This window comes from Macrotis lagotis, chromosome 1, assembly GCF_037893015.1.
Source record: "Macrotis lagotis isolate mMagLag1 chromosome 1, bilby.v1.9.chrom.fasta, whole genome shotgun sequence".
Classification (NCBI taxonomy): domain Eukaryota; kingdom Metazoa; phylum Chordata; class Mammalia; order Peramelemorphia; family Peramelidae; genus Macrotis; species Macrotis lagotis.
The window spans coordinates 64,339,481-64,353,609 of NC_133658.1; the positions used below are offsets into that span (position 1 = coordinate 64,339,481).

The window sequence follows — 14,129 nt, forward strand, 5'->3', positions numbered from 1 at the left end:
GTTTCAGGATATTAATTTAATTAATATTTAATTAGTGTTTCAGACCATGCTCTGAATAGCTGTTTTTAATACTTCTATTTTCTAGTTACCGTGAAAAAGCAAAAACAGATGCTGCTGCTGTTGCCAATCATGCTGCCAAATTGCTCCAGTCTATAGGTCAGGTGAGTTGTTGATTCACACTCTTCTTTAGTCTATTCAGTTCCATTTTAAAAATATTCTCCCAGGTCCAGGGAAGAGCTCTTCTGATCTGTTATTGTCCCTTTTACTCACTGAATTCTCTGATAACTTCTGCTTTTGCTCTGGAACAAACCAAACATTTCTTTTTTTACAGGCACCAGAATCCATTTCACAGAAAGAATTAAAATTACTCTGTAAGTCATCTTGGATTCATTTGCTTTATTATTTTGCTTGTTATAATGTACACAAAGTATGTTGTTGGGGAGACTATCAAATGATTCGGAATCTGCATAGTTTCCTCTAATGAAGAAACTATACCAAATGTATGGAGCTATGGTGATTAGTTATGTCTGTGAACTTTCATTAAAAAAAGGAAATATTCACTTTGTGAGCAGACATGTATTAATTATTAAGTACCTACAATATACAAGGCACTAGGCTTGGTACCATAGTACAAAACTTAGCTACTGAGTAAATATTATATTGTAATAATACTGAAAAGAAATTTGAAATTAAATACTACTCACTTATGTAGTGTGGAAAACAATTTAAAAATAAATGGTTATCTGAAATGAATGTTGAAGGTAAACTTTTATAGGACATTCAAACTTCTTTATTTACTAGGTCTTTTCAACTATGGCCGTTTCAGGCCCTTGTGGTTAGAATAAAGTGAAGAGTTTCTCAAGTCCAAAAGATTTAGAATATTTTCTTTCATTTCTAAAAAGTCAGTTTTAAGACAATAAAACCCTGGTTTGGATGGGACCCTCATGGAGTTTTTCCTAAAGGCTTTTCAGTTTTAATAACAAGCAGGAAAATATAGACATTCTGATTTGAGGAGGCATATTATACTCATAGATATCACTGGGACTCAGTAGAATGAGAAGCATGTTGGAATCAGGGCCATATTCGAGGTTCAATTCCCTTATTTAGAAGAAACAGGATAAATAAAAGAAGTTGGAATAGCATTCTATGTAAAGAGGATAAAGTTTTATGGAAATACAGAAGCAAGAGGAGTAGCATGGTAGAGAGTTTGCAGGATATAATTTTCAGGAAATCTAATGGAGGCAGAAACAGAAGACTTGTTACTCAAGTCATTTCAATTTGCCAGGCATTTGTAGAGACTGTGAACATACAGAGACAGATAAGACCTCTGTGCAGAAGGGGCTGCCATTCTGCCTTTTATGTTCACTGGAGTAAACTGCAGACCTGTCTTTATGTTCACTGCAGTAAACATAAAGAAGATAGAAGAGTTAGAGAAATGTATCACTGGCCTGTTAGATCAACTAGAATTCTCCTTGACCAAAGCAGAGCAGCCAGTTTCTCAGATACTTGAATGATGATTTTGCCCTTCAAAAGTTAGAAAAGCTTGCCATTTACAAAAGGCTGGGCTTGAAGTCTGAAAAACCTTTGTTTAAATCCTGTCTCTGACTCATATTAATTGTGGGTCCATGGATCTGTCACTTCACTGGGCTTCATTTTCCTCATCTATAGAATGAAAGGGGTGCTGCCAGATTTCAGTGAGATAATATGTGAAAAATGCTTTGTGAACTTTAAAATACTTCATAAATTCAGTTGAAGTTAAAAGATGTTTTTGTTTTGTAGTGAGAATTGCTGTTCTGTGTCTGATTCTTACTAATAAAGAGTAACTCCATTTGAAACTAGTAATAGAGGAGGAGAGAAAAGCTGAATTTAGTCTAATTTGCTGCCTAGATTTTAGGAAAACTTCATGCTTCCAAAGAGTTCAGACAAAGAGACAAAGTAGGATTCTATGGCCTAAAATTCTATAGCCCAAAAGGAAAAGGAAGCTCTTGATATTGAAACACTGAAGACACATAGAGAAGAAACAGTTCCATGGAAGAGAAAAGGGGCAAGTTATGTAATGAGATCTATGTAGATACAAAGAGAACTCATTGACCAACTTAAAATTTTAAGACACTTGGAATAGATGAAATCAAGAGCAGATAGTAGAGAATGAACACGAAAATTTAGCATCATCTTACAATAAGATTGTCATGTCAGAAGTACTAAAGTTAAGAATAAATAGGTTCATGAGGAAAAGACAAATAGGAGTTTTATCAAAAAGAGAGAACAAAATGGTTGAACCCAAGAAAGTCAAAGCCTGAAAGGCTTTTTACCAAAGTATTCATTATAGTCCTTTGTTTAATTGTTCCACTTTTTTTATTTTTATTTATTTTTTTTTAAAGGCAATGGGGTTAAGGGACTTGCTCAAGGTCACACAGCTAGGTAATTATTAAGTGACTGAGGTCAAATTTGAATTCAGTTCCTCCTGACTCCAGGGCCAGTGCTCTATCCACTACAACACCTAGCTGTCTCTCTCCCCTTTTTTTATTACCATCAAAAACAATAATATTTACCTATTAAAAAAAAACCCCAAAAAGGAGCTATATATCTTAAACCATGACATTCTACCATGTACAGCTTAGTTTTTTATAAGTATATTTCAAATTTAGCATAGTAGTTCCAGCACAAATCAACTTATTTGAACCTCCTTCTGCTGTCCTCTGTATGTTTAAATGATTTTTTTTTTTTTTTTTTTTTGGTTTTTGCAAGGCAGATGGGGTTAAATGGCTTGCCCAAGGCCACACAGCTAGGTAATTATTAAATGTCTGAGACCAGATTTGAACCCAGGTACTCCTGACTCCAAGGCTGGTGCTTTATCCCCTATGCCACCTAGCTGCCCCCTAAATGATTTCTTGACAGTCTTTTCATCCTTTTTTAGATTAATGTCACTCATTTCCTTAATTTCCATTCTTCCCTTCACCCCAGAGTAAAAAACTGCCTTGTATAGTCAGTCCTTAAAATCAAATTTACACATTAATGGATTATATCTGAGAAGCTATATCTCATTTAACATTTCTAGTTCATCACCTCTCTTCTAGAGGTAAGAAGTACAATTTATCATCAGTTTTCTGAAATTTTGATTGGAATTGCATTTATCATGGTTTCTAAATCATCACAGTTTTTTTCCTTTTCAGTGTTACATCATTGTATAAATTGTTCTCCTGGGTCTGTTTACTACACCCTGCATTAATTCATACAAATTTTCTCAGGTTTTTGAATCCTTTATTTCTTATAACCCAATAATATTCCATTACATTCATATACCATAATTTGTTTAGTCATTCTTTTAACTTATAGACACTTTGTTTTTTATTTGTTACAATAAAAAGGGGTATAATAGTTATTTTTGTTTGTGAGTCTTTTCTCATTTTGATCTCAATGTAGGGAAAACCTACTACTATGCATATGATAGGAACAATTTAATGGTTTTGAGGTATAATTTTGGAATTTATTTTTTTTTATTCTCATTTTGTACACTTTTTTTACATTAATAAAATATTCTTGTTTACAAAATATCCCTCCTCCCCCATGAATATAGAAAGACTTGCTTGGGCGAAAAAAAGTAAAGGGGAGAGAAAAAAATTAAAATTAAAAATAAAAGTAATAGTAATAATTGTAGGTATGGCCAGGTGGCGCAATGCATGAAGCACCAGCCCTGGAGCCATGAGCACCCGAGCCCATATCCAGCCTCGTAAACCCAACAATCACCCAGCCGTGTGACATGCAAGCCACCCGATCCCCACTGCCCTGCAAAAACCAAAAAGAAGGGGAAAAAAAAGACCCAAAATAAAATAGTAATAATAGTAGGGGTGGCTGGGTGGCAGACAGGAGCCTCCTTGAGCCAGGAGCACCTGGGTCCAAATCCGGCCCCAGACACCCAAAGACCACCCTGCTATGTGGCCCCAGGCAGGCCATCCAGCCCCACTTGCCCTGCACCCTCCCCCAAATAATAATAACAAAAAATGTGCTTCAGTCTTTGTTCCAACACCAACAACTCTGTCATGGGTGGATCTCATTCTTTATGATAAGTCCATCACAAAAGTTACTTCCATATTTTTCCAATGTTGCTATTGCTGATCACAACTCCCTCCTTTCTTATTTCTCCACTACCATGTACTATATTTTCTCTCTCCTTTCACTCTGACTGTGCTGTAGGATAGCTGAGTGGCCCAGCAGACAGATCCCTGGTCCTGGGGCCAAGAAGCCCTGAGCCCGCATACCACCCCTTAGCCCCAGAATCCACCTGGCCCTATGGTCCTGGGTAGGCCTTCCAATCCCAGCCCCTTGCAAGAAGTAAGAAAGAAAATGTGTTATATCTGACCACTCTGCTCCCATGGTCCATCCTCTCCTCCTTAATTCACATCCCCACCCCTTCCCCCTGCTCCCCCCTCCTTCTTACTCCAGATGTCTATACCCCATTGAGTATATTTGCTGTTTCCTCTCCTAGCCATCTCTGATGAGAGCAAAGGTTCCCTCATTCCCCCTTGCCTCCCCCCTTCCATATCATTGCAATAGCTCATTGTAATAAAGAAAAATCTTATTATATGAAATATCTTGGCCTATTCCCCCTCTCCTTTTTCTTTCTCCCATTACATTTCCCTTTTTTTTCTATTGACTCCATTTTAACACCATATTTTATCTTCGAATTCTGCTTTCTTCTGTGCTTCAACTATAAAAGCTCCCTCTACCTGCTCTATTAACTGAGAAGGTTCATATGATTATTATCAGTGTCATTTTTCTATGCAGGAATACATGCAGTTCATCCTCATTAAGTCCCTCATATTTCCCCCCTCTCCTTCAATCTCCATGCTTCACTTGAGTATCTGAAGATCAAACCTTCTGATCAGCTCTGGCCATTCCAAAAGGAACATTTGAAATTCCCCTGGTTCATTGAAAGTCCATCTTTTTCCCTGGAAGAGGACATTCAGCCTTGCTGGGTAGTTGATTCTTGGCTGCATTCTAAGCTCTTTTGCCTTCCGGTATATTATATTCCAAGCCCTACGAGCTTCCAATGTAGCTGCTGCTAAGTCCTGTGTGATCCTGACTGCAGCTCCATGATATTTGAACTGTGTCCTTCTGGCTGCTTGTAATATTTTCTCTTCGACTTGGGAGTTCTGGAACTTGGCTATAATATTCCTAGGGATTGGTTTTTTGGGATCTCTTTCTCGGGGGGATCTGTGGATTCTCTCCATTTCTATTTTGCCCTCTGCTTCTAGAATATCAGGGCAATTTTCCTTTGGTAATTCTTTGAAAATGATGTCAAGGCTCTTTTCCTGATCATGACTTTCAGGTATTCCAATAATTTTTAAATTATCTTTCCTAAGTCTGTTTTCCATATCAGTTGTTTTTTCCATGAGATATTCCACATTTTCTTCTAATTTTTCTTTTTTTTTTTTTTGTTTTGAAGTATTGATTCCTGATTTCTGGTAAATTCATCAATCTCCCTGAATTCTATTCTTTGTCTGAAGGATTTGTTCTCCTCAGAGTTTTCTTATCTCTTTTTCCATCTGGCCAGTTCTGCTTTTTAAAGCATTCTTCTCCTCAATAACTTTTTGAACTGTTTTATCCATTTGACCTAAGCTGGTTTTTAGCATGCTATTTTCTTCAGCATTTTTTTGGATTTCCTTGATTAAGCTGCTGACTTCATTTCCATGTTTTTCCTGCATCTCTCTCCTTTCTTTTCCCAGTTTTTCTTCCAACTCCCTCATTTGATTTTCAAAGTCTTTTTTGAGCTCTGTCATAGCCTGAGCCCAATTTCTGTTTTTCTTGGGAGTCTTTAGATGCAGGAGCTTGTGCTTCCTCATCTTCAGACTGAGTATTTTGATCCTTCTTGGGCTCATTTGCAAAATATTTCTCAATATTCTTCCTTTTGTTTCTCTGCTTGCTCATTTTCCCAGCCTGGGCCTGGTTTTGGGGTGCTTCCTGAGCTTTTGGGACACTCCCACAAGGGTCTCAGTGTGAGGCTCTGTCCTCCCTCCTGGTCTGTGAATGACCATATGAGCCCCCCTCTGCCACGGGGCTGAGGTGGGGCGGGTCTAGACTGCGATCAGGATCCGAATGTGGTCAGAGCCCCAGAGTCCTGTTCCAGGGGCAGAAGACAGCTTGGCAGTCACTCTCTCTCTTCACTCCCCTCTCTCAGCTCGAGGGGCTCATGCCCTGGGGGCTCCTGCTTACCCGCTTTGCCTGCTCCTGTTTCCGGCTCTGGGCTGCAGTAAGACCAAGCTGCTCCCTGTGTGCCCTGAGGTCTGGGCTCCACATGCTCGTGCTCACTCTGGCAGAGGTCCCCCATTGTTCCATCACTTTGTGCCCAGTGCTCCCCGGGGTGCAGCTCAGGAGACTCCCCCGCTGCTGTGAGCTGAGGCTCCCAGAGCCCTGGGGCTGCCTCCGGGAGGCTGAGGTTCTTTGGCTCTGGTGGGCCACCCCTCTGGCAGGCCGCCCCTCCGACCCCGGGATGCAGAGCCTTTCTGCTCTTTTCCAGGTTACCTTGAGTAGGAGACCTGCCTCACTGGGTCCCTTTGTGGGTTCTGTCTCTCGAAAGTTTAGTTAGAGTCCTTAGCTGATGAGTTTTATCAGAGAGCTCCTAAGACTTGATCCCTTCTTGTCGCCATCTTCTAATTTCCTGAGGTATAATTTCAATACAATTTTTTTGTGGTAGCAAAGAACTGGAAACAGTGGATATTCATAATTTATGAAGTGACTGAATCAATTAAGGAATATGCATATAATTAGAATATACATAACAGTGAATGTAAGAATTTAGAGAAACATGGGAAAACTTAATTCAGAGAGACATAAACTGTATTAGGCAACCACTATATGCAGTGATTGCAATAATGTAAATGAAAAGAAAATGACACTTGATATTTTGCAATAATTATAGTGATCCTAGAGCTTGACCCTGGAGAGGACGTGTGGAAATGACTTGTTTTCTTTTGATTAAACAGTTGTGTAGATTGTTGCACATACTGTCAGAGATGATCTGCTTGTTAATTGGTTTAGATGAACTGTTATTTTTTTTCTATCTCAATGGAGGGCTAGGGAGAGTATATTCAAATAAGACATCAATAAAAGTTAAAAAGCAATATTGGAGAAAGGTCTCTTAAAGGATGAGATTACTGCTTGAATAGAGTAGGAGTAACTAATGGAGAGAAGGCAGAGCTATTCAAATTTTATTTACCCATGTTTTCTCCTTCAAAGAAAATATTCTTTGAAATACAAAGAACAGAAACAAAATGATCAATAGAGTTGATAATCAGCGTAAGTAGAGAGCTAATGAGAAGACTCAGAAGACATATATCCTAGGCTGCTGAAAGCCCAAGCAGATATAGTTGCTAAACTATGTCAGAGATCTTAGAAAGATTTTGGAAAATAGGAAAGGAGTCACAAGAATGGAGAAAGATAAATGCCTTACAGAGGTGAAACACATGAAATCTGACCATTGTAAAGACCAGAAAGCTTGACTTCAAATCCTGGCAGAATTCAAGAACATGGTACTAAAAAGAGGTTTGTTAGTGAGCATCTAGGAAAGAAAGCCATCAGTCAGGAAGCATTTAATAAGCCTTATCCAAGGGCCAGACACTATACCAGCAGTAATTATCAAGAACCCACATTGCTTATTAGGAGGGAATTATGTCAGACTAACCTCATTTCCTTCTTTGACTGAGTCACTAGATGAGCAGATCAGGGCGGTGGTATATGCTTATGTTTTGGGGTTTTTTTAGGTTTTTGCAAGGCAAACATATGTTTATGTTTTAGCAAAGATTTTCAAACATTATCTTCTTGTATTCTTGTGGGAAAAAGATTGGGACTAAATTATAGTGCAGTTAGATAACTTCAGAATGTTTCAAATAGTGAGCTCAAAGAAGAGTTATCATTAAATTTTACTTTGGCAGGAAGTCTCTAGAGTTGTGCCCCATGGCACAAAGAACTAAACTCTTTGCCATTTAACATTTTTTTATATCGTTGCATTAGATAAAGCTGTAGATGGCATAATTTTGAAATAAGTAAATAAAAAACTGAAAAAGACAGCTGACTTATTGGATGACAGGATCAGCATTCTAGAATAAAAATATTGGACTGACTATAACAAGATGAAATTTAATAGAATTAAATGTAAAATCTTAGACTTTGATTCAGAAAAATCTGTCATAAATACAAGGTGGGTAAGAATAGCTTGACAGTTCCTTAGCATGAAAAAGATCTAGGGATTTTAGTGGACTGCAAGTTTTATTGATTTGATAGCCAGAAATTCTAATTGTAATTTTAGACTGAGTCAAGAGAAGGTCTAGTCCAGTCCTGTAGAAGAGAGAGTCCAGAGATTGTACTCTGCCAGGATCTGAAACCATCTCTAGATATTGTATTACATTCTGGGTGCCATTTGATAGAACTGAGGATATTTATTTAGAGAATACAAGACTTGGAAGGATATATATATATATATATATATATATATATATATATATATATATATACATATATATAGTAGTGATCATGAAAGACAGTGATTACTTGTTTTGTGTGGCTCCACAGACAGATAAAAGTTGTGGATATTGGGGGGAAAACTTCCTAAAGTTATAGTCCAAAATGAAATATATGGTCTGACTTGGGAAGTTGTAGAAGTGAACCCCATGGGTATTCTTTAAGCAAGGACTGCATAGACATCGGTTTAATTTGGTGTGAAGGAATTTCTTATTCAGATGTGGTCCTGTGATCCTACTTCCCAACCCTAAGTGAATCAATAAATTGACAATGAACTATTTCAACAAAATTTTAGCCTTTTTTAATTGAAATTGCAGAATTACAAAAATTACAATTAGGAGTTAGTTGGTACAGTAGTTAGAGCTGACAACCTGAAGTCAGAAGAGCTGAGCTTGAATCTAGCTGTGAAACATTGAATAAATCACCTCACCTTTGCCTGCTTTAGTTTCCTCATCGATAAAATGGAGATAATAATTTTCCAGGGTTGTTGTGAGGAATAAATGAAATACTTATAAATAATTTTGTAAACCTTAAAGTATTATATAAATGCTATTATTATTATTATTATTAAGCTAGGTATAATGTAAGATAACAATATAGTATAATGTATAATGTAAAAGTCCCAGAGGTGGAGTCTGAGGACCTGGGTTCAGATCTTAATTCTTCTCTGTGGTGGCCATGTAACTGGGCAGGTCGTGGATTTCTCCATTTTGTAAAATGAGAGCATCGAATTAGCTCTCTCAAGTTCTCTTTTAGATAGACTTCTGGGATCCAGTGATTTTCCACATTACTTAAAGTGAGCCAGGTTAGATCCTTTTGCATAGATGCTGAACATTTTTATCCTGGTACTGGGGTGTGTGTCCCAGCTTGGTTAGAGCTCCTTGGCTTCCCAAGCCTCAGCTCCTTTAAAATGAGATTGTGCCTCTTGGTCTCTCTTTGTTCCTAGACTTCATCTAATGGATCTGTGCTAGTTTGTCTCTGGAACTCCTAGGTTTGGACTGAGGCTCCAGTGAGGTGGTGTGTGGGAAAGTATAGTTAGGTATCATGTCTTTTGGTAATGGATTTATTTTCTACTTTTAGAGAAAGCCTGAATATCCAGTGAATGTCAAGGAAATATCATATAATTGAATCATTTCCCTCCCCCCCCTGCCCCATCATACCCAAAGGGTAGTTTCCCCCCCTATTCATTTGCTGGGGAAGAGGAAGCTCTCTGCATATGCCTCCCATTGTGCCCTGCCCCTCCCCTACTGCACAGCCACCATTCCACTGCTGTGCTCTGTGGGCACCATCTTGGTTACTAGGTTCTTTTGTCTTGTCACTTGTGTACCTGCATCCAAGTTATCTCTCTTAAGTTCTAAACTCCCAGAATATCTGAAAGATTTATTCCAGATAATGCTGAACTTTGCACATACTAGACACCCAAGTGTTAGTGCATTGGATTTGATTTAATTTACCACCCTTCTTTTAGGTGTTAGTACCTGAAAAGAAACAAAGAGACAGAGCAAAGCCAATAAGACCTCTTCTTTCGGGATACTGAAGTCAGCTGTGATGGCTTTAATGTCACATATGTGGCATCAGACATTTCTTAAGGAAAGGACACTGGGCTAGAGGCAGTCAGGCATTTCAGATTCCTTGTATACTCAGACTCTGTTCTCTTTCTATTAGGGGAAGAAATCTCTTGGTAGCACATTTCTGTAAAGTGTTTGCACAGAACATCCTGAAGAACATCCAGTGACTTGTGATTTAGAACATTAATCTGCTGCAATCATTTGATTTGATAATGTTTCCCTACTTTTAGGCAGCAATTCAGCATTTCTTCGAGTGGTGAGGTGTCGATCCCTTGCTGAAGAATATGGCTTGGACACTATTAATAAGGGTGAAATCAGTGAGTATATAGAATCTTCAAACAACTATCTTTCTACCTTTAAACAATTCTTTTAAAATATCTTCAGTTATTCTGTACATTACAATGTTGACAAACAGTCATAGGAAACCTCGAAGAATGATAAACATTTTTCCTCTGTAATATATAATAGGTCTTCTTTTGTGGGGATCTGGAGAAACTTTTATCATGACCCTGCCTAAACTTGGTTAACAGCTGGTATTTTTCTCAGTTGATTCTGAGATGAAGGCTTCTGGTGTAACAATTCTTATGGCCACATTTCTTAGAACCAACCAGAAGTTGGGTCTAAACTTTCAAAACTGGTTTTTAGCATTCAAAAAGTTTTAGACATCCTGCCTGGAGGGACCCAAATTTGAGAGAAAAAAAGGCTCGGGAAGCTAATTTCACTTATTTATTTGTATGTTTATCTATATGCTTTTGTATGCATTTATGTGTAAAGTCAGGCCATTAAAATAAATTTTAAATTATTTTGAATTTTTAATTAAAAATACAACTAAATTAACTGTATTTCAGTTATGGAAAAAGACAGCTTTCAGATGAGTGTCTTTTTTTCCCCTTTAATGTTGAACTAAGGATAACCATAGCTATGTGTGAAATGGGCACAGGAATCAAGAATCTGGACACTGAGTCAGAAGGCAAGAAAGGGTTTATTTTTCTTCAAAGAAAAAGGATACAACCCTCGTTACCAAGTAGCACCTGCCAGGGAGTGTCAAAAACCAAAAATTTACAGGTCATTTTTTTTTTTTTTAGGTTTTTACAAGGCAGATGGGGTTAAGTGGCTTGCCCAAGGCCACACAGCTAGGTAATTATTAAGTGTCTGAGACCGGATTTGAATCCAGGTACTCCTGACTCCAGGGCCGGTGCTTTATCCACTGTGCCACCTAGCCGCCATCCTACCCCTAAATTCTGTCTTATCCCACCATCCCAGCTGGAAAGACAAGCTCACAGTCTTCTTGCTAATATTATCCAATTGGTGCAAAGCAAATTCAATCCTTATTTTCCTAATTATTCATAACTAATCTCTATCCTATTAGAAAGTTATAGTTTTTAATCCTTTATTACCATAATTATTCATAGCTAATCTATTCCCTATTAAAAATGATATTTTTAAAAAACTGTATCATACATTTCCCTTGACCAAATTTGGAGAGGTCCAATCAGAAAGAGAGTCAGTTCAGTTCTTAAGATTATCTTAGGTTCCAAGAATACCAGACAGTGTTTTTCTCTTCCAGCAACAACACTGATAAAGAATGTAAAAATGTATTCATAAGGAAGTTTCATATCCAGCAGATAGCAGTCCAAAGACAAGAGACAGAAAGAGAAATTCCATTTAGATAAGTAGATAAGTACTTGGGAATCTGCCTTCCAAGGCAAACTCAGAAACTGTATGAATAAAGTTGTTTTTTTTTAGGAAACTTAATATGCTCCTCCCACTCCCACCTCTCTACAGTGAATGGGACATGATTCCACATTGAGAGATTTCTTGTGATGACTTGTACAGTTTGGGGCAGAGAAAAGATTCACATGTGCCTTTTTACCACTGAAGGCCTGTGTGGATGGTTGTGATTCCAGGAGCATCACTAATACAGTTACATGATAGTCAAGGGAGATAGCCTCAAGTAGCAGAATCAGGAGGTCAGTAGATGTTATAAAGATGGATTTTTTTTCAATTCAATTTCCTTTGTCAAGTGCCCATCATATTTGTCAGTATATGGGGATTGGAAATCCAGAGACAAGATCAGTATTGCCCCTGACCTCATTGAGTTTATATTCTTTTGGACAGAGGTTTTTTAAAAAAGAAACTTTTCTCTTGAGATTCTTAAAAGCCTGGCCTAGATTTCATAGCATTTCTTTCTCTTTTTTAAACTTTTTTAAAAATGTAAATAGTATTTTATTTTTTTAATTACATGTAAAGATAATTTTCAACATTCATCTTTAGTAAGATTTTGAGTTCCAAATTTTTTCCTTCAGGTCCCTCCCTTTCTTTCCCCAAGTCAGCAAAAAATATGATATAGGTTATACATGTACAGTTATGTTGAACTTATTCATAGGACTTCTATCATGTATAATCATTACATTGATAATCACTTTGCTGCTTTCAGTGTGGCCTTGGGCACACTCTAAGCCTCAGCAGTGGGGCATAATGGAAAGAATGCTGACTTTGCAGCTCAAAGACCTGGGCTCCTTTTCTACCTCTACTGCCTTTGACTTTTGGTGGATCCCTTTACCCCTCTGGCCCTCAAGTTCTTCATCTGAAAATAAACTTAATTTATATCATGTAAATTTGAATGTGCCTTCCAGTTTTAATTTCTATAATTCTCCTTTTTAATAATATATAATATTTAAGTAAAATTATCTTCCATACTGGAATTGGTTATATTCTGTGTCCATTTATTCTGTCAGGTGTTATTTATTGTGTAATATACCCAAATAAGATTTTTTTTTCCTTTGCTTTTTCCAGCTTCCAGCATGGATAATCCAGATAGCGAAATAGTATTGTACTTAATGCTCCGAGCTGTTGATAGATTCCAAAAACAATATGGAAGATATCCAGGTAACCATTTTATTAGCAAAGCAAATATCAATAAAAGTTCAGATTTGTGAATTACATTCAGGAGGCACATTAGGGGTACTTAGCTATTTAGGGGGAATTGATTGGATTAAGAGCATTTTACCATTTTCCAACCCATCTGGATATTAATCTATTACTATAATAAATACAAAAAGTTATAAAATGTTACAATAATTTAATAAAAATCCTGAAAATAATATTTTTTAAAATTTAATATTTGTAAAACAATTATAGTTAAGGACCAACTTAAATACAAATGCTCTTTCTTCCTTGTAGCCTTTCCTGATTCCTATCTGCCTCAATTATTCTTTCTTTGATTTCTCATAGTAGTTATAGCTCTCCTATAATAGTAATTGCAACTGCCTTTGATTAAGTACTAGCCTGGGCTTCTTAGAACAAGTACTTCACCTCTCTTTTCCTTTAATCCTCACACATCTTGTGAGGTATAGGTAGTATAGATATATTCTCTTCATTTTACTAATAGGAAGCTGAAGCTCAGAAGAAAGTCACTTCTCTGTATTCCCAAAGGCAGGAAGTAGTGGAACTTTTACTCAATCTTGTAAATTACTGTCTATTTGAATTAATGGCTTTTTTTTTCCATTTACAGGTTTGTAAACTCCCCTAGAGTTTAAAACATGCCTCATTTACCTTTGTCTCCCTCATAGCATCTAGTACAGTGCCTTTCAAATACTATATTTGTTCTTTGAATGAAAAGAATTTAATTGGGTAGATAATATGAACAATTTTTCAATTTTTTACTGAATGCAAGGTTTATTATATCCCTGTCTTAGTATATAGGAACCAGAGAATATTTGTAATCTTAAGGTCTTGTACTAGAGAGGTTGTTACCAACAAAATTAGCAATATTATTTATGGTCAGTGTTGTGCAGCACAGGTTGTAGTACCTATTCCCAAGGGACTTGCTATTTTAATTAGCAGGCCTCATAAAAAAAGGCGCCTATTATTGGACTTCTTCCAGCTATCATATTTGACTCAAGTTTTAAGAAATGAATGTAGATTTAGATTGGTATGTTTTTTAAAAATTCATTTATGGAATGGTTGCCTTTTTTCCTTTGAGTAGAGAAGCCCTAATATGTTATTTCAATAAGAGACAGAATGAATATTTACATACAGAAT

General features: G+C 37.0%; 1 protein-coding gene across 1 annotated transcript in view; it reads left to right on the top strand.

Moving 5' to 3' along the window:
- The window catches only part of NAE1 (NEDD8 activating enzyme E1 subunit 1), a 59,720-nt gene that overhangs the window by 42,481 nt on the left and 3,110 nt on the right, over positions 1-14,129 (top strand). Inside the window, exons 14-17 of the mRNA XM_074202996.1 lie at positions 86-161; positions 332-371; positions 10,316-10,402; positions 12,882-12,974. Coding sequence (XP_074059097.1) covers positions 86-161; positions 332-371; positions 10,316-10,402; positions 12,882-12,974 — 296 coding nt within the window. The remainder of the gene's footprint in view (positions 1-85; positions 162-331; positions 372-10,315; positions 10,403-12,881; positions 12,975-14,129) is intronic.